The sequence below is a fragment of the Crocodylus siamensis genome, chromosome 6 (genome assembly GCF_052110815.1).
Source record: "Crocodylus siamensis isolate JL-2025a chromosome 6, ASM5211081v1, whole genome shotgun sequence".
NCBI lineage: Eukaryota > Metazoa > Chordata > Crocodylia > Crocodylidae > Crocodylus > Crocodylus siamensis.
In genome coordinates, this window is record NC_143400.1 from 23,497,908 (window position 1) to 23,516,809 (window position 18,902).

The following is an 18,902-nucleotide window of genomic DNA, read 5'->3' on the forward strand; positions in this document are numbered from 1 at the left end:
AGCTTCTCCACATCCCTTTTGAATTGTGGAGCCCAAAACTGAATGCAGTACTCCAGCTGTGGCCTCACCAAAGCCAAGTACAGAGGGAGAATGACATCCCGGGATCTGCTTGAGAAGCATCCCACTGGAACCTACTCTGTTCCCAGAGCTGAGATACAGCCCAGGTGTCCTGGCTCCCAGATACATCCAACTAGACCTCACCACACTTCCAAAGTCAGAATAGGACCAAGCTGTCCTGGCTCCCAGGTCAACCCTACTGGACCCCACTGACCTTCAGAGCTGGGATAGAGCCCAGGTGTCCTGGCTCCTAGCTCTAGCCCACTGGACTCCACTCTGCTCCCAGAGCTGGAATAGAAACCAGGCATCCTGCTGGTGAAGAGAACACTGTGGAACATGGTCAGAATCAGGCCACAGCATTCAAAGAGCCTTATTCACTCAAGGCAGAGGTGTTGAAAGGCCCTTGGAATCAGCTTCATCAAAATCTACGCCACAAGGGGGCACTAGACCAAGCTACCATAGACTCTTAAAAGAATATGGCTACACGGGCTCTCAGGAGGTAATCTGTATCCCTACCCTTTCTCCAGGCAGCATATGACCTCCCTGGGATGCTGCAGATGTGGTTTTTCACCCCAGTGATCCATGTCAGGCCTCAATGCAAGTGTTAGACCCAGTTTTCCAGGGCTCTGGCACACCCAACCCCTGAGGGCGCTGCATGGGTGGATCATCTTGAGATGACACAAGCCCAGATGAGCCACTGCTGTGGAAGGCTGACCCCGCCCTGTTCCTTGAAGGTTTGGGAGCACCGGATGATGATCTAGGAAATCAGGAGTCCCCAAAGGACATCACAGCTTTTGCCCAAGCCCTCTATAAAAGAAGGAGCACACACACCCTTCGAGCCTCCTCTGAATCACCTGTGTTCTCCCAGCCAGCACAGATCCTGCTAGGAGCTTGTTAGGAGCAGCTGGTAAGTGATTTTTCCCTCTGGTCTCTGGGACTCCAAACTGCCTTTCCAGATCAAGGCAAATAATCCACCAGACCCCATGCCCTAGCTAGACCCAAGGCCAAAACCCAGGGGTCCTAGCTCCTAGGGTGAGAGCCCAGAGCTAGGATAGAACCAAGGTGTCCTGGGTCCCAGAGTCCCCACCCCTTGCCCTGCTCCCACCAGAGCTCATGAGAGCCAATGAGAGAACCCAGGCATCTGGGCTCCCAGCCCCCCAGCCTTCATTCTCCTCCCACATGTGCAGGAAAAGGCCAAAATGCCCCTTTCCCCGTCACTCTATCTAATGACCTTTACTGTATTTATGTATTTCTGATATCTAATGGTTTTTACCATATTAATGTGCATACAAACCTCCCCCACAAAAGGCCCATACCTTTCTCAGAGAAGATGGAGTTAAAAAAGAAAAGAAGATTTTTCCTTTTAACTGAACAGCTCATTCAAGACTCATGGCTCAATTTGTGAGCTTGAAGTTTCAGGAAAAAGGAGTGTGTGGTACGTGAATAAATACGGTATTACTCTGTTGATCCTTCAGCCTGCAACAATACCACAGCCAGACAGTCTACCACCCCATCCTCTCCTGGCTCCCACGATGAAGGCTCCCATCACCCTCCTTCTCTTCCTTGCTGCCCTCCTGGCTACAGGTAAGACAGGATGGTTCCCAACCAGGGCTGGGTTTTTCTCCTGGTCCCAAGAGCACCAACCCTGTCCCAGGCCTGTTGATTCATGGATGCTATGGACAAAGTCTGTCACGTAGGCGTTGTGGTAGAGAGGAGGTGTAAGGAAGCAGGCCAGATGTCCCACCAAGAACAGGGCCATGTGGGTTGATACTAGTCCCAGGGAGGGGTCAAAACCCAAGCAGCATTATGAATGATCTAAAGGGCAGGCATGGGCCCAACATGGGTGCAAATCCATTGCAGGGGTCACATTAGCAGCTGGGGGAAATCACTCCTCAGGTTACAGTGGGGCAAGCCCTGAGGAGCTGTTGGTGCATTGGGATGAAGCCAGAAGCCTAGGGGCCAAGAACCTGGTGGGTGTCTCTGGTGCTGGGCTGCTCTTCAGGGACCCATTTTAGGGGTTGCAAAGCCCAAGGGAGTTCCTAGCCACAGCCTTTGGGGAATGGGGTCCCTCCAGGCAAGGGTGAGGGGCAGGAGGGGCTCTGGGGGGAGCAGGAGGCTGGGGAGCACGGTGGAACTGCTGAATCCTGGGGGCTGGATCCTGATTGAGGCATTTCTCTTCCCCTCTCCAGGAACCTGCCTGGAGTGTGAGGTGTGCACAGGGCTGACCAAGTTTTGCAAGGGGCCCATGGAGCGCTGTGGCCCTGGACTGGACACCTGTGCTATTGGGACAATTGAAACCACAATGGGTCAGTGATGTGGAACTTAAATCATAGTGTGTGCAGAGTGGAGAGCCAGGGAGGGAAAAAAGGGTCTGGGGCGTCAAGCTGGTGGCACTGGTACCCGGGGCACCTGGGATCTTTCCCAGCTCTTGGGTGGTACAATAGAGCAGGGGAACTGGAGGCCCAGATGCCTGGTCTCTCATGAAGGGAGGTGGGGTCTGGTGGGTTCGAACAGCAGGATCTAGGAGTCTGGACACCTGGGGTCTCTTGGAGGGGAGTCAGGGATGGGGCTTAAAGCAAGGGGTTCTGGAAGCCTGGATGCCTGGGTTCTTCTCTCAGGTCTGTGAGGTCTATGGGGGTGGAGCAGAGGGGCCAAAAGCCCAGATACCTGGACTCTTTCCCAGCTCCGGAAGGGGAGGGGAGTCTTCAGTGTTAGAGCATGGGGTTCTGGGAGCCTGGATGTCTGGCTTTTCTCCCTGATCTGGGAGTGGGGTAGGGTCTGGTGGGCTACAGCAGGTGGGGGTAGGAGCCTTGACACCCGGGTTCTCTCCAGCTCTGGAAGGGCAGCGGGAACTGGTGGGTTAGATCGGGGAGTGCTGGGAGCCCAGACACTTAGGTTCTCAACTTCCACCACCTTGTTTCTTCCACCCCCCCCCCACACTCCCCTATAGGTGACATCCGGACAGAGACCTTCAGCAAGCGCTGCATGCCTCGCAGTGTGTGCCAGGGCGGCGCCTTCATCTACAACCTGGGCAAAGCCATGAAAATTCGGAAGAGCTTCATCTGCTGCTCTGGCAATAACTGCATCATGGACCCTCCCATACGTATGTGAGACCCTTCCCCCCCAAAAAATGCCCTTCCCCTGCTTCTTTCAGCCTATATCACCCATCTCTGTCTGCCTGCCGTACTAATTGCAGAGAGGCTCGGGCATCTGTGGAAATTCCCCCCAGCCCTGTAGGGGGCGCTGCGTTGAATATCGCTGGGTTCCTATGAACAGTCCTCCAGCCCTGCAGGGGGGGCACCATTGAATTTCATTGGGTAGAGTCCTCCAGCCCTGTAGAGGGCAACCCATGGAATATCACATGGCTGCTGGGAATGGCCCTCCAATGGTGGGGGGGGGGACGACTCCATTGTATAGCCCTGGGAATGGTTTTATGTGATGGGGGCTCTGGGCTGCTATTTGTTTTCTTTCTCCCCCCCCCAACCCCACAGTTGATTCCATCGGGGCAGAAGCTCCTAGGGCAACTGGTGCCCCCTGGAGGGAGCGGCAACCCCTGCCTAATCCTGCCCCCAAGCTGCCCCTGGAAGATCCACCCTGTTGACCACATTGTTCTGTTTCCTCCAGTGCCCCCTGCCGATAATGTCCCCAATGGCCTGCAGTGCCCGGCCTGCCATGCCATATACCCCAATATCTGCCCAAATGAGACAGTTTTCTGCACTGGACCTGAGACCCGCTGCCTTGAGGCGTCTTCATCTGTCATCGAGGGTAACTTGGAGTTCTCCTTCCACCCTTTTCCTAGTGGATGACATCCTCTGGGAATCTCTTTCCCCATGGGATGGGTCTAAGATGCCATGCGATTCATGCAACCATGGTCTGGGTGCAGGTCAGGGCTTTGTGGGATTCTGCTTCCAGCCATGGCCCCTCCCTGGGCTCCTCTTTCTCTTCCTGCATCTCCTCTTTGAATTCCTTGGGGTAAGGGCTGTACTTGGGTATCGGGAAGTCACTGAGCCCCTGCCTCAAAGAGCTGATGGTCAGAATGGGACCCAAGGGAAACTGAGGCATAAAGAAATCAAGAGACTTGCCCCAGGTTGTTCAGAGAGGCTGTGGAAGACCTGGGAAGGGAACCTGGGTCACCAGGACCCCCTGGTGGTGCCACAGTAAACTGTGGGGCTGCAATTTTTGGAGATCCAATGTCTGCCACCAACTGTGATAAAGTTCTGAACACTGAGTTGTGCCAGTGGCCTTTTTATACCTGGGACCAGTTTGATGGGCAAGAGGGCAATGGGCCTGGCCCACAGGAAGATTGAAGCCTCTGGGGGAGGACCAATGGACACATCACATGGGAGAAGAGGGGAGCAGGCAGTCTTCACAGGCAGAGCAAGACAGTTCGGAGGGCTGGATACATGTGGAGAGGGAAAGGCCTGAGGCTCTCCTGACTCCAATGCTTCTGTTTTTCCCCAGACCATGGTGAGACCGAGCTCATCATGAAGGGCTGCACGACCCAAGCTGTCTGCTCACGCTTGCAACATACCGGGGGATCCCTGGAGGGCATCAAGGCACGCAGCAGCTCCTATGAGTGCTACCCGGCTTCTACCGCAGGCCCGGGACCTGCTGGGCTGCTGCTCCCAGCCCTGGCTGGGCTGCTTCTGGCACAATTGCTCTCCTGAGTTCCAGCTCAACCAAGACCTCCTCTGCAGCCCCCTCCCTGCCACTGCCTGGCCTGGCTCTCTCATAGGCTGGCTTCTCCCTTTTAGCTGGTTCTAGACAATAAAACCAGCTAGGAGCCAAATTGAAGGCATCTGGCTCTGCTTTGGAGGGGTGGGAGCTGTAGGTCAATGACTGCAAATTCCTTCCAGCAGGGGGTGACCTTGGAAAGGGAAGTGGATGTTTGGTGCCTCCTAGTAGTGGAATTTGGTGACCCTGGGGGTCTGTTGTGGGACCTGGGATTGTTTGGGTAGCGAATGAATGTGTGTGTGTGCACATGCAAATGGGTGGGCTTGGAAAGTGCCATACAAACAGGATGTGTGTGTATGTGTGCGGAGGGTGGGGGGTAGAGCTGGTAAGAAGGTGTTGGGTTGGGATAGTGTGTGTGTCCAGGACACCTGGGTTCTGGGTTGGTAGACACATTGGTCTTAGACACATGGTGTGTGTCTTCGTGTGTTTGTGTGTGTACACATGCATGTGCACAAAGGGGTGGGGGTGGGCACATGCCGTGCAAACAGGATGTGTGGCAAGGGATAGAGCTGGTAAGAGGGTGTTGGATAAACAGTGTGTGTATGTCCCAGACACTTAGGTTGTGTTGGTAGGCACACTGGTTTCAGATACCTGGCTTGTTTGTGTGTGTGTGCATACAAAGGGGTGGGAGTGGGCATGTGCCATGCAAACAAAATGTGTGTGGGGGAGGACTAGAGCTGGTAAGAGGGTGTTGGATTGGAATAGAGAGTGTGTGTGTGTCCTGGACACCTGGGTTCTGTGTCAGTTTTCACAATGGTTTCAGATGCCTGGATTCTGTGTGTGTGTGTGTGGGCGGGCGGGTGGGTGTGTGTAGGCATGTGTGGGTGGGTGGGTGTGTTCCTGCAAGATGAGACAAGCCCTGTTTAGTGTGTCCTGGACTCTTGGGTGCTGGGTGTGTGCATGTCCCAGATGCCTGGGTACTGGGTGTGTCTGTGTGTATCCTAGATGCATGGGTTTTGTGTGTGTGTCTATGTGTCTCCAGATGCCCGGCTTTCGTGTGTACATATCTCTATACACATGGTGGAGGGGAGGAGCATAGCTGGGCATGCTGCAGGACCTCCTTGCAGCTGAGTTGTGCCAGTGGCCTTTTTATACCTGGGACCAATCTATGACCCCCAGCCCAGCCTTCCCCTGGCCCACCCACAGCCCCAAGTCCACCATCCTCAGGCCTCTATAGGGTCAGTGGCCCACCTACCTACCCCCTTCCCCCACTCAGCTTATTCACAAGACCCCCACCCAGCCCAGTTCACAGCCCCCTGGCTTCACTTCCCTCCACCCACACCCCCATCTAGCCTCTTGATCCCAGGGTCTGTCTACCCCCACGCCCATTCACAGCCCCACTTGCCCACCCTAAGTAGTGCCCCATGGCCAAACTCCTCACAGGCCCATCCCAGATCAAATCCCCATGGCCTGCCATCCTCACCTCAACGATCCTCAACCCCTTGGGCCTCTTCAACCATCCTTTCCTGCCAGGTCACTGCCCTATACCACCTACCCCATAGCCCCATGAACCCCCTACACAGCTCACCCAAGACCCTTCCCCACCCGCACCCCCCGAGTCACACTCAGAGTAGCTCCTTCCCCTCAAAGCAAGGGTCTCAGGCTCTCTGCAGACCCGGTCACCTTGTGGAGTAGGGGCATAAGTTAGCGCTTTCCTTCCCAATCCCTGTTTGTGCCTTTAAAACCCTGCAGCGCTCTTGTCTGGAAGAGCACTTCTGACCTCTGCTGGTGGATGTGGAGCAGTGCAGCATGAAGCCCCAGGACTATCCCCACCCTGTATTTGGGGAAGCTGTGGGGTTGGTCTAGGACACTGGTTCTCTTCCTGTTTGCCATAGTGAGTCACACCTGCAGCTCTGAAGGTGTTATGTGGGCCACAGCCACACAACTTACCTCCTATGTATCCATTTTTTAAATATTTTAACAGGATGTCATGTGGGCCACAGCAGTGTGCTGATTGGGCCGCATGCAGCCCATGGGCAGCTGGTTGAGAACCACTGATCTAGGGCCGTGGGCTTTGGAAGTCTGTAGAGAGTGTTGGCTGCTGCTGCCTACAGAATTGTTGAGGAACAACAACTCTGTGCAAGCCAGGCCTCATTTGCGTAGGATTTCTGGGTCATTTGGGACATTTTTCATTAAAATCCAGTGGCATTGGGAAAGTAGGACCTATAAAGCACCATCAGTCTTGACTGAGAAGGCAAACAAAGGAGAATGGCATCAAATATGCCCAGGGAGAGGAAGCCACCGAAAATAATGTCTGGTTGAAACTGGAGACTATTGGATAACTCCCAAAGCTATGAGAGAGGATAAAGAAAGGACAGGAGTTGAGGCTGGTCTGAAGAAGCAAGAGGACCTGGAAGGACACAGGGACCAGCCAGTTAAGGTAAGGAGTTATCCAGGAGATGAGAGGGGTCATGTGGCAGGGGTGTGGGGAGTTCAGGTGTGCAAGGGTAGGTTACATGAGTTGGATATAGTACGTGGTAGATCAGAGGTGGGGAATAGGGGTTACTTCAGGGGATGGGGAGCATATTGAGGGGTGTTTTGGAGGGGAGGGGAGGGATGTGGGGAGTTGAGGTGTGTAAAGGTAGGTTACAGACCAGGTTGGATGTAGTAGATGGTAGATCTGCAGGGATGGAGCAGGAAATAGGGGTCACTTCAGAGGGTGAGGGAGTCTTGTGGGAGCATATTGAGGGTGCTTTTGGGAAGGATGTGGGGAGTTGAGGTATGTGAGGGTGGGTTACAGACTGGTTGGATGTAGTAGGTGATAAATCTGCCAGGATGGAGGTGGGAATAAGGAGGGGAGGGAGCAAATGCCAATAAGGAGCATTCATGCCATGGTGGGGGAAGCCAGGAGGAAGATGGCTTGTGCAGGCAGCGAGCAGAGGTGAGAGGACCCGAGAGCCCTCTGCAAACACCCAAAGGGCTGCCACGATGACAAGGGAATACATCTTGTCTATCTCACTGTGGAGAGCAGGACATGGACCAATGCCTTGAAGGTATAGCCAAGTCGGATTAGATTGGAGATCAGGAAAAAGGTATTTGCTGACAAAGCAGGGGGGTCATTGAAGTCCACAGAAGGTGCATCACTGAAGGGGTTCAAGAAGAGGGTGGACAGCCAGTGGGCAGGGGTGACTTCCCAGGGTTATGGGTTTTGCTGGTTGCCTCCACCCCTTTCTGCTTCGTGGGTCAGCAGGTTCTTAAGCCTCCCTCAGAGGCACTGAGTAGTGGCTACAGCCCAGACTGGGGATGGGGATGGGGATGGGGATTGGCCTGTGCCACCGCTCCTGCTGTGACCAACTCCAGAGGGTCCTGGCAAGAGGGTCTTGCCCCTCTGCTTGGAATTAGACTGATGCCAGATTTGGGGCCAGGAAGGAATTTTCCCCCACGCTCAGATTGATATGGACTGGGTGGGATTTGCCTTCCTCTGAAGCAGGGAGTGTGGCCTCTGCCTGGGATCTCTTGCGTGTATATTAGCAACCGCTTTAGAAGCAGGACATTGGCTGCTGTGGTCCCCCTGCTTTCACTGGAGCAGGTTGGGATATGATGTCTCGTGTCAGGGCTGACACTCTACTTACGTAGGGTTTAAATGATGGAAGTGTCTGGGATAGTTTGAATAGGGCGAGATGATTTGGATCAGGCAGGGAGTTGGGCTAGATGCGGCTTCTGGAAGTCCTTTCCAGCCCTGCCTCTCCATGACCATGATTATGACCATGACTCTATGACCTCTGTAGGTCTCTTCCAGCCTGACTGCTTGATGACTTGATGAGTATAAATTTGTATAGGTTGGCTTGGGTAGGGCTGATCCTGCCTCAGGTAGGGGGTTGGACTAGATGCTGCTTCTGGAGGTCCCTTTCAGCCCTGCTTCTCTGCGAGTTTTGTAATAGCGTCACAATATGGGAAGCAGGGACCAGCAGTAGGTGGAGACCACGAGGGGAGGTTGAGGGCACAAAGATGTGTTGGAGGGAACAGCCAGAGGGAACTGAGATGATACAAACACCGTGGTAGGTGGTTGCCGGGAAGACCTATTGGTTTGGAGCTGCAGTGAGCGCAGCTGAGGAAAGGAGTGAATGTGACGGCTGGTGGAGGTGGGAGCAGCATGGAGATGAGGCACCATGGAGGCGGTGGTGGAAGCTGAAGCCACCTCCCCAAAGGCTCCAAGGAGAGCCTCCCTCCCTGTCCCATCAGCCAGGTGAGGTAGCAACACCATCTCTGTCTTGGATAAGAGCTGCGCCAACCAGGAATTTCCTGCTGCAGATGCCCAACAGGAAATCGGGTGTGGCAGAAGAAGAGAGCAGGATAATAGGTGCTTTCTAGTCTACTCAGGGTGTGGCCAGGAAGATGGGTATGAGGGCTATTGCCACAGCCCTGTGGGTGGTGGTGGCCTGTCCTATTTCTAATTCACTGGCTTGGTATTCCCAACTTATCCTTTTCCCCCTGACAAATAAATGCCCTGATTCATGGTCAGCCCATTGCGGCAATATTGAGGTCTATGGGTGGCATTTCAAGACGATGGCACTGACTGTTCCAGAGCAAATGTCCTAGGGAAGCCATCTTGGGATCATGGCTCCAGAAGTGCAGGGGGATTTAACTGAATACCTGCCCCTCTTGCCACCGAATCATGTTCTACCCCTTCTTTTTTAATTGCTGTTGGCTTCCTCTGGCCACTGCACTAGACCTGAGATCCGCTGTCCCTGGGAGCTGGCCTTCTTCCTGGGATCTCTTCTTGAGTGTGTTTTAACAACCTCTTACTTAAGCAGGACACTGGTTGTCCCGGCTTTCCCTGTGGCAGGGTTGGGTGTGATGTCTGCTGCTGGGTCAGGATTGATGGTACTTTTACGAAGAATTTAGATGATGGGTTTGTATAGGATGATTGGACAGGGCTGATCCTGCTTCAGGCAGGGGTTGGGCTAAATGTGACCTCTGGAGGCCCCTTCTAGCCCTGCTTCTTTGACCATGACTGTAGGACCTTGGCAGGTCCCTTCCAGCCTGGCTTCTCTTTGGTCCTATGATTATGGATTTGTATAGGATGCTTTGGACAGGGCTGATCCTGCCTCAGGCAAGGTTTGGATTAGATGCAACTTCTGGAGCACCCTTCCAGCCCCACTTCTCTGATTCATTTACAGTATGGGGTACGCTTCTGTGACTATAGATTAGCCAATGACTTGGACGCTATCAAAATGACAGGGCATTGGCATTGCCCTTCACTCTGATTCTGTGGCCTGAAGTGGTGTGTGAGGTTGGAAGTGGTGATATTGGGGAAGTCCCTTGAGCCAGTAGATGCCAGAGACTGGACTTGATGTCCTTGGAGTTCCCTTCCAGTTCTGTGCCCCTACATGGTGGGTTGCCATCATAGATAATGCAACACACACTGTCTGCCTCTGTTGACTGTGGGACAAGTAATGGGGCATTCTGTTCTTTTAATTTGGAAGGTATTTTCTGGGAGTTCTCCATAAGGAAAGAGCCGTGATTCTCAAATACTTCCCCGTGAGTTTTGTTTGAAGGGTGATACACAATGTTAGCACTCTGATGTGTGCAACACCCTGCATGTGATTCATCAGATAGAGCCAGAGATTTCCAATACACATCCGGAGAGTCAAGCCCATTCTGTTGCATGTGTTCAGAAGAATTGTTTTAGGAAGTTTCCATAGTCAAGAAAGATAAGAGCTGGTATTTTCCAGGGGGGCTGGGATCTAGTGAGGTGAGGCCTAAAAACACTGAGGACCACTGGCATGGAGGTAATCACAGAATCATAGAAAATGAGGGATGGAAGGGACCTCAAGAGGTCACATCTAGTCCAACTCCCAGCTTAAAGCAGTACCAGCCCCAGCTGAACCATCCCAGCTAAGGCTTTGTCTAGCTGGGTCTCCAAAACCACCACAGATGGAGATCCCACCAGCTCTCTGGGGAGCCTGTTCCAGTGCTATATTACCCTCCTACCACCGTCTGGGTAACATGTTGCAGTGCTTCACCACCCTCCGAGTGAGTAAATTCATCCTAGTATCTAACCTAAGCTTCCCTTGCTGCAGCATGAGTCCATTGCGCCTTGTTCTGTCACCTGCCCCCACTGAGAACAGCCCAGCTCCATCCTCTCTGCACCCCCCCCGCAGGGAGTTGAAGGCTGCTATTAAATCCCCGCTCAGTCTTCTCTTCTTGAGACTAAATAAGCCCAGTTTCTTCAGCCTCTCCTCGCAAGTCATGTTCCCGAGCCCTCAAACGCTCTTCATTGCCCTCTAGAGAACTCTTTTCAATCCCTTCTGTAGTGGGGAACCCAAAACTGGACACAGGACTCTAGATTTGTGGCCTCCCCAGTGCCGAATAGAGTGGATGAATCACTTCCCTCAATCTGCTGGCAATGCTCCGACTCATGCAGTAATGTGTCTGGGTAACACTGGCTGCTCATGTAACTCCCAACTGAGTGTCTGTGGTTAGCAGCAGATAACCAACCATCTTCTTACATCTCTTGCTGGGTGGGGTAACCTCATCATCCAGACAAAGTCTGTTCTGCTGCTCACACCTACCTATCAATGTATTCTTTGGAGAGCTCAAAGGAGATTAAAAAGATAAAGCCAAGATAGGTAGGAAAATCTGGGGCTCTGTGACTCTAATTGGCTACTCCAGGGCACCACCCACTGGAGGGAACCCCCCCCCCCATTTTCCCATCCCCATGGAAATACAGTATCCCTGGCATCCAGAACAGAGTCAGATGCATCAGTTCTGTCTCCAAGCTGCTTTTATTTGCTGGAGCCAGTTGAAGGGAGAAGAAAATCTATGTGGAGGTGAGGGCTGGCTACAGCGGGGGCTTGGAGGGGTGTGGTTGTCATCTGTGGTGGGGCTCAGGAAAGAAGTATCTCCAGAAGCAGCCCAGTGAGAGCCAGGAGCAGGGGCCAGAAGGATCCCAGAGCTGGGCCTGCTGTATCGGAGAATCCTGAACACTTTTCGTTGATGACTTTGTACCCAAGTTTTTCCACAATCTCCTTGGTACAGGCAGATGGAGTAATACAGACCCCAGGGGAGCTCTGACCCTTGTTGGTACCTTAGGATAGGAAAGAACAGAGGGGTCAGGGTCACTCCCCTCCCTTGGAAAGCCCACACTAAAAACCCTTCCCCTGCCCTCTCTGCTCTGCTGCCCCAGCCTGTGGGGGACCCTGATAGCTGTTCTCTCCCCAGCAAGGTCTACCTCCCTTGGTAATACCCATTGGGCTCCAGTCCAGAGCCATCTGGCTTCCCCCCACCCCCTCCCCCCCAGCTGTCAATGATATGGAACAGGCCTGACGCCACCTCAGCGTTCAGGCAATGACGGAGTCATTCACGTTTGGTGTGAGAGTGGGATCTCCAGGATCTGCAGCCCTGTAGCACCTCAAGGCACCAGAAAGGGGCAGCAGTGGCCTGCTTCCTTTCCCAGCTCTGCTGGAGCCTCCCAAGGTGACCGGGGGCACGTCCCTTCCTCCCTCTGTGCCTCACTTTCCCTTCTAGTAAAAGGATGATGGAGACCCTTGCACTGTGCACCTAGCTGAGATGTAGGAGGGGAGAGGGAGGCTATGAGTGGGACCAGGACTGGGAGTAGAGCCCTGGCAGGGTCCCAGCCTGCAGCCCAGACTTGATGGGCATGGGGATGTTCTGTGTATGTTGTGGAGAAATCACGCCCCAGTCTGCCTCACTGTGGCAAGCAGACAGCCCCAGTGCCCCTGTGTCACCTGCCTGCCTGACTAACTGGGCTGTAAAAATTCCAAAAGGAGGGGGAACCTGCCCCTACTTTTGTCTCTGGTTCCTGCCCTTGCAGGTCATGTGACTAGTCATCTCACCTGGTCAGTCTGATGTCAATTGGAAGCACCGGTCTGCAGCCAATGGGGCTACTTCTGGTGGGAACTTAGTGATGAGGTCATGACAGGTGTATAAGAAGGTCCCCATGAGGAAGGGGGACAGACATCTTTGGTAACATGAAAGCAAGCAAATGGCTTCTGGAGCTCTTTTAGACTCTGTATGAACATGTGGGGAACCTTCCTGAAATTTAGCCAGTAACTTAGGATCAAGTGTTCTCGAAGCATATCAAAAGGCTATCAAGTCACTTCCATTTGCTCAGGGTTATTCTTTTGATATTTCTTTGCCTTGTACCCCTCCCCATGCCTACCTTCTCTACCCAGTAAAGCTATCTGTTACAGCAAGCCTTGTTGTACATGCTTGAAAGGGATTGGGCAGGCCTTTTTTCCCCTTTGCTTGGCTGACTAAGGGAGGCTACTTTATGGGTTTTTGGCTATAGGAAGCACCCAGATATATATTGCTGGGGCTGAGCAACCCCTAAGTTTACTGGGCCTGTGTAGCCTGAGTGGCACAGAGCCTAAACAGAGACCAGAGCTCAGGTGGTGGCAGCTGTTACCCCAGGTTTGTGGGTGAGCTCCAGGAAGGGGTTGACCAGAAGTTGGTGCCCCTGGGGAGGTATCCAAAGCTTGTTTTTGGTTGGGCTCAGTGAGGCAGGTGGCTTGGTGCAGCAGCACCCCCTACTGGTCTGTCACACATGTAGGGTAAGGAAGGGGGCAGAGATGATCTCACACATGGGGAGGAGGGAGAAGGGGGTAGAGGTACCAGAGCCTGGAGTCCAGGTGACATTCAGGCATCCAGGCTTCTTCATAGGGCATGCTGAGACAACCTTATCACAGCCATAGGAATCCTCTTTTGGCTCACAGATGGGGCAGTAACTGTCAACTGGGATGATGTTCTTGGGTACTGGAACAAACAGAGCAAAGGCAATCAGCTTGGGGGACCTTCCATCCTGGTTTTCAGTTCCAGGTACAAAGACCGGGACCCCAGCAACCTCCAGGCACAATTCCACCCACCCCAGGGATCTAGGGAGACTGAATGGGGAACTGTTTCCAGGGACCCAGTGCTATTCAGTGGGGTGTCCCTGCAGAATTGGAAGACCATTCATAGAGACCCCCAGTGGCTTCTTCTCCAGGATGGAGGTGGACCCATGCGAGGCGGGAATGGAGTTGAGGGGCCAAGGGGCAGAGACCCCATTCCTTACTTTGAACAGGGATGGTTTTGCAGGCATCCCCTGTGCAGCACTTGAAGGCTGCCCGAGCTTTCATGAATGGCCCAAAATCCATGAACTTCGTGCCTGAGCAGACACTGGAGGCCACACAGCCCTTGAACATGTGTGTGTGTATCTCTCCCTCTGGAAAGCAGAAGACAGGAGCTGACCCCTCTGGCATTTCCTCTGCCCTTCCCCTCCTCTCCCAATGGGGAAACTGAGGCAGAAACAGGAGCCTGGGACACATACCTGAGGTCACACAGGCCCTGGAGTGACACCCAGGTGTCCAAGATTCCACCTCTCCCAACCCTCCTGCTCTAGGCCCACCGTATCTCACTCACCTCATAGGGTGGGGAGAGAACCCATGAGTCCTGCCCCCTTCCTCTCCCCCCCACTCTAGCCCAGCAGATTCCCCTCCCTTCCCAGAGCTGGGAGACAGCCCAAGCATCCGGGGCTCTCAAACCCATCTCTTTATTCAGCCATTCTCACTGTGGAGAGAATCTTCCATCGTGGCAATGAAGCAGCTGTCTTCTCCAGGACCACAGGACTTCTTTGTGCAGGTCTTGTCTTCACCAGTGCAGTGCTCACACTCCAGGCTGGACCCTGGAGAAGGGGAGAGAAAAGGATCTGGCCCCTTCCTGAATTTGGGTTTAAATGGGAAGCTCCAGGCCCAGTGCCTGGCTTTCCCCAGGGTTCCTGTCCTAACATCCCAGACACCCTGGGGCTACCATTGGCTTTTAAGAATATGAGCTGCCATATCCTGGGTCAGATCTTAGATCCATCTTGCCCAGGCTCCTGTGTCATGTGGCAGCCAAGAGTAGAGGCTGGAAGGGAGAGTGAGCTGGGTTTTCCCCTGATCCTCTTTCCTTGGCAGCCTCCAGTATTTCAGGCCCAGGAGCTTCTGGTTCGGAGGCCATGCCCCTCACTTCCCTCCTCCGTAGCTCCCAATGCACCTTTCCTCCAAGAACAGGTCTAATCCCATTGCAAATCTGGCTACACTCTCAGCTTCTGCTGCCTCTGGTGGCTACGAGCTCCCCACTTTTCATTCCACACTGGGTGAAAAAGACCTGCCTGGTGTTCGTTAGCAACTGATGGCCTGTTTCTTTCATGTCATGGACCCTCATTCTTGTCTAGTGGGAGACAGTCAGTAACTGCCTACTGCCTTTCTCTTCACCATTTAGTGTGTTGTAAATCCTTCTCATGTCCTCCCTCAAGCATCTCTTTTCCAATCTGACCAGGCCTGGCCTCATTAGTTTCTCCTCTTATGTAACCCCATCCATACTGCTACTCATCCTCATAGCCCTTCTCTGGATGTTCTCTAATTCTTCTAGATCTGCTTTGAGGTGTAAGGGCCAGACCTGGGCACAGGATTCAAGATGTGGATGTCCTGTAGATATATGAAGGGGCAAGACAATGTTTTCTGATGCTTCCTCTTTTGCTGAGAATAATCCACAGGTTGGGAATTGCAATCTACTGGGCAACCTAAAGCTGGTGACACCTGCCAGGCACTTCGCTCTTTGAAGCCCACTCGAACAATGGTGCATTTCCACCCACAGAGCGTACATTAGGATTTCCTGATGATCAGGCGCCTGGCGCCTGGGTAAGAGCATCATTTCTGGCTATCAGCTCCCAGATGCCCTCTTCTTCCATACCTGAGGAAGTGCTAATGAACTGGAAACCTATTGTTAGCACTTCCTACTTCCTTCTGGCTCTGATCCCTCTTTTGTTGTTGTGTTTCCATTACAATTTGATGCTCCTCCCGCCCCTCTGAGAGATTTTCTGCTCTGGTTTTATGTTAGAGAGGTGGTTCACAAACTCATTAACCTTGAGGCACTCCCTTCCCTCAGCTTGTTAACCTTGAGGCCCCCCACTTGAAAAACACCATCTCCTTGCTTTCATAAACTGGGCTTGACAGAAGTCATGTCTGGTCCCAACCCCCTGCTTTAGGCAGGATCAGCCCTACAGAAGTCCTGGTCTGATCTGTTCCTACACAACCCTGTCACACAACTACAAGGCCCATTGCCCCAAGATGCCATGACCCCCTGAACCCCACGTAAAGCAGGAAGAGCATGGAGAAATGGGGCTGGAAGGGACCTCCAGTGGTCATAGTCTTAGTCATGGAGTCATAGAGAAGGTAGGGTGGAAGGGACCTCCAGATGTCACATGTAGACCAACCCCTGCTTGAGGCAAGGTCAGCCCTGTCCAAATCATCCCAGATACATCCATCATTTAAATTCTTTGTAATCTACCAGCAACCCTGACACAACACCTGACATCACACCTGAACCTGCCACAGAGAAAACAGGGGGACTGCAGCAGCCAGTGTCCTGCTGTAAGAGGTCATTATATGCTCAAGAGATCCCAGGTAGAAGCTGTGGCCAAACTACAGAGGAAGTCAATAACTACCCCGGCCTATACCAATCCAAGCATGGGGGAAAATTCCTTTCTGACCCTAAATGCAGCATTGGTCTGACTCTGAGCAGGGGGGTGAGACCCTCTAGCCAGAACTCTCCAGCTTTGATCTCAGCAAGAGCATTAGCACATCCCTTCCCCATTCCCAGCCTGGGCCGTAGCCAGCATCCAGTACCTCTGAGGGAGGCTTAAAGCCCCCCTGGCACATGGCGCAGGAAGTTGGGAGATAACCAGCAAAGTCCAGAAGCCTGGCAAATCCCCACAGCAGAACATGGACATCACTATGCCTAAATCATCCCCACCCAGTGGCTGTCCATCCTCTTCTTGAAGACTTCTAGTGATGAAGAGTCCACAGCTCCCCTGGATGTCTATTCCACAACCTCCTTGCTGTAACAGGGTTGACGGGTGGCACTATCCTGCCACTGCAAGGAAGGTTAAAGTTTTTTGACTATGGAAAAAATCCAGGACTGAGCCTTCCATTGCAAAGAACTGGGGGCCAGAGGGGTTGGGCCACTTGGGATCCTATTAGAAACCTCTGCATGAATTTTGTGGAAGTATGGGTAGATTTGTACATGGTGGTCATGTTATGTGGCACCCCAAAAGAGATCTCATGGAATTCCAGCTGAGAATCACTGCATTAAATAAAAGAAATGGGCTGAGCAGAGAAGCTGTTGGACTGACCTGCATCCAGGAGAGCAGCAAGGAAGAGGAGGAGGGTGATGGGAGCCTTCATTGTGATATTCCAGTGGGTGGAGGTGATGCTGGAGGTCTCTGATGGATAAAACTCTCTGGAATCCGTGTGGCGGGACCTGGAAATGGGAACAAAAGGCTTCATCAATTACACCTCCATCCACCTTGTTTAATGGGGAGAAATGGAGTGAAACCCAATAAGAAGAGGATCATCCCATCATAGCTGATTGCTTCCAATGGCTGAGCTCACTGGCTTGAGGTCCCTCCCGGTAGATCTCCACTCCCTATCTTTTCTTTCCTTTGAAGGCTTCCAAATAAGAATGAGGACTCCTGGGTTCTGCAGCTGACACACGGAGGAGCTGGCATTGCAATGACTTGCTCAGTGCTAACGGGAATACAGGAAGGTCTGGGAGCAGGGGTGATGTGTCATGATTTAGAACAGGATGGGCTGAGCTTCCAAGTGCCTGGGTCCAATACGGGGGGGCGGCTAAAACTAGCACGTTAGAGTGGGGGAAGGGCAAGGCTGGTAGACTGTCTCTTGGAATCCATCTCAAGGACACGGGGAGGTGGTTGCATCCAGTGGCCTTGAGCAAGGGGTGGGGAACACCTGGGTTCAACCTCTGTTCATGGAGGGGAGCGCGCTCTGGTGGGTTGGAGCCCTGGGACGGGGAGAGGATCTTCTGGGTTAGATCATCGGGTGCCTTTCCCATGCTGGGGGAAAGGAGTGGGATTTCCCGGCACAGAGGGGCTGGGAGCTGGGACGCCTGGGTTCTGTCCCAGTTGAGGGAGGGAGGTGGAAGCAGGCAAAAGCTGGGAGGCAGGAGTCCCAGGTTCTCTTCCAGCTGTGGGAGAAGAGTGGGGTCTAGTGGGTTCGAATAGGGAGGCTGAGAGCCCAAACACCTGGGTTCTCTCTAGCTTGAGGGAGGGGTGAGAACAGGAGGGGATGAGAGCCCAGACACCTGGGCTCCCTTCTGGCTCTGAGATGGGGGTAAGGTCTAATCAGCAACCTGTGGGGGGTGTTGATGATGCCCTTCACCACATCCCACCAACAAACACTTCCCAGCGACTCCCAGTGACTTTTCGAACCCCCCCACCCCAACACACACCATCTAGTGACTGCATCCCAGCAGGGCATGGATGGGGAGCAGGACACTTGGGGTCCTAAGCATGCATCTCGGAGGGGAGTCACTTACCGAGAGCTCCTGGCAAGCTTCAGGCTGGGTGTTGCCCTTTGTCTTCCAAGTGTTCCTTCCCTTATGAAATGCAGGCTCTTTTATGTGCTTACAGCCACGGGGCTGGCTCACACATCAGCGGAAATGAAGGCGTGGTTGCAGGGATCTACCATAGAGCACCACCACCTCATTGCCATGTGTGTTGTAATTATGATGGTCTCATGACAGAGTGGGATTTGATTGGCATCAGGGGAAGTGGGTACACTTGGGAATGGATGTTCACCTGATCCCCAATGTGGGGCTTCCTGAGGTTGCATAAAGGTTAGGGGTTGCTTGGACCCTGCTACAGCCTTGGGGTGTCAGACTGAGGCCATAGTCTGTTAGTGGATTAATCTTCCTGGACAGGGTCCCAACAGAGCTGGAGGTTGCATGGATCCCAGCCTTCACCCCGGATGTTTCAATAGAAGGTGTCTCCTGGGTTTTCCTCCTGAACCCACCTCCTTCCTAGTGGACTTTCCAACTGGCCCTGTCTTCTCCTGGATTAGTGCCCCCATTTTGGGGAAGAATGGCTGAACTCGCAGCCCACAGGTATGACATCAAGCAGGAGCTGACCCTAGGCAGAGCTAAATCAGGGCTTTCCATAGTAGAGTCCAATCCCCTCCACCCCCATAAACCTTCCCTGTTAGATTATAGCTGGTAATGAGCAATTTATGGCCAAGAATTCCAGTCCTCCTCCAGCAGGGGGTGCTAGCAGTTGAAAAGTTGGTAGTGCTGGACCTTCTGGGGGGGCTGGGATACAAGACCTTGCCCAACAT

The 18,902-nt window shown here is 53.2% G+C and overlaps 3 protein-coding genes across 3 annotated transcripts in view; 2 read left to right on the top strand and 1 right to left on the bottom strand.

The window, feature by feature from the left end:
- The first annotated feature begins 1,589 nt into the window (after positions 1–1,589).
- On the top strand, positions 1,590–4,724 carry LOC149861688 (phospholipase A2 inhibitor gamma subunit B-like). The gene is made up of 5 exons (XM_090054277.1): positions 1,590–1,641; positions 2,247–2,363; positions 3,008–3,160; positions 3,682–3,822; positions 4,519–4,724. The coding sequence occupies exons 1-5, from the start codon at positions 1,590–1,592 to the stop codon at positions 4,722–4,724; spliced, it is 669 nt and encodes a 222-aa protein (XP_089910403.1).
- Positions 4,725–6,752: 2,028 nt separating this feature from the next.
- Positions 6,753–18,902, top strand: part of LOC149861689 (interferon-inducible GTPase 5-like) — a 36,307-nt gene continuing 24,157 nt past the window's right edge. Inside the window, exon 1 of the mRNA XM_090054268.1 lies at positions 6,753–7,171. Coding sequence (XP_089910394.1) covers positions 7,085–7,171 — 87 coding nt within the window. The 5' untranslated portion in view covers positions 6,753–7,084. The remainder of the gene's footprint in view (positions 7,172–18,902) is intronic.
- Positions 11,507–18,174, bottom strand: LOC149861690 (phospholipase A2 inhibitor gamma subunit B-like). The gene is made up of 6 exons (XM_090054281.1): positions 18,109–18,174; positions 16,907–17,034; positions 14,303–14,416; positions 13,808–13,957; positions 13,369–13,509; positions 11,507–11,821 (listed from the first exon to the last, which is right to left on the bottom strand). Exons 2-6 carry the CDS (start codon positions 16,956–16,958, stop codon positions 11,622–11,624), a joined length of 657 nt encoding a protein of 218 aa, XP_089910407.1. The 5' UTR covers positions 16,959–17,034; positions 18,109–18,174; the 3' UTR covers positions 11,507–11,621.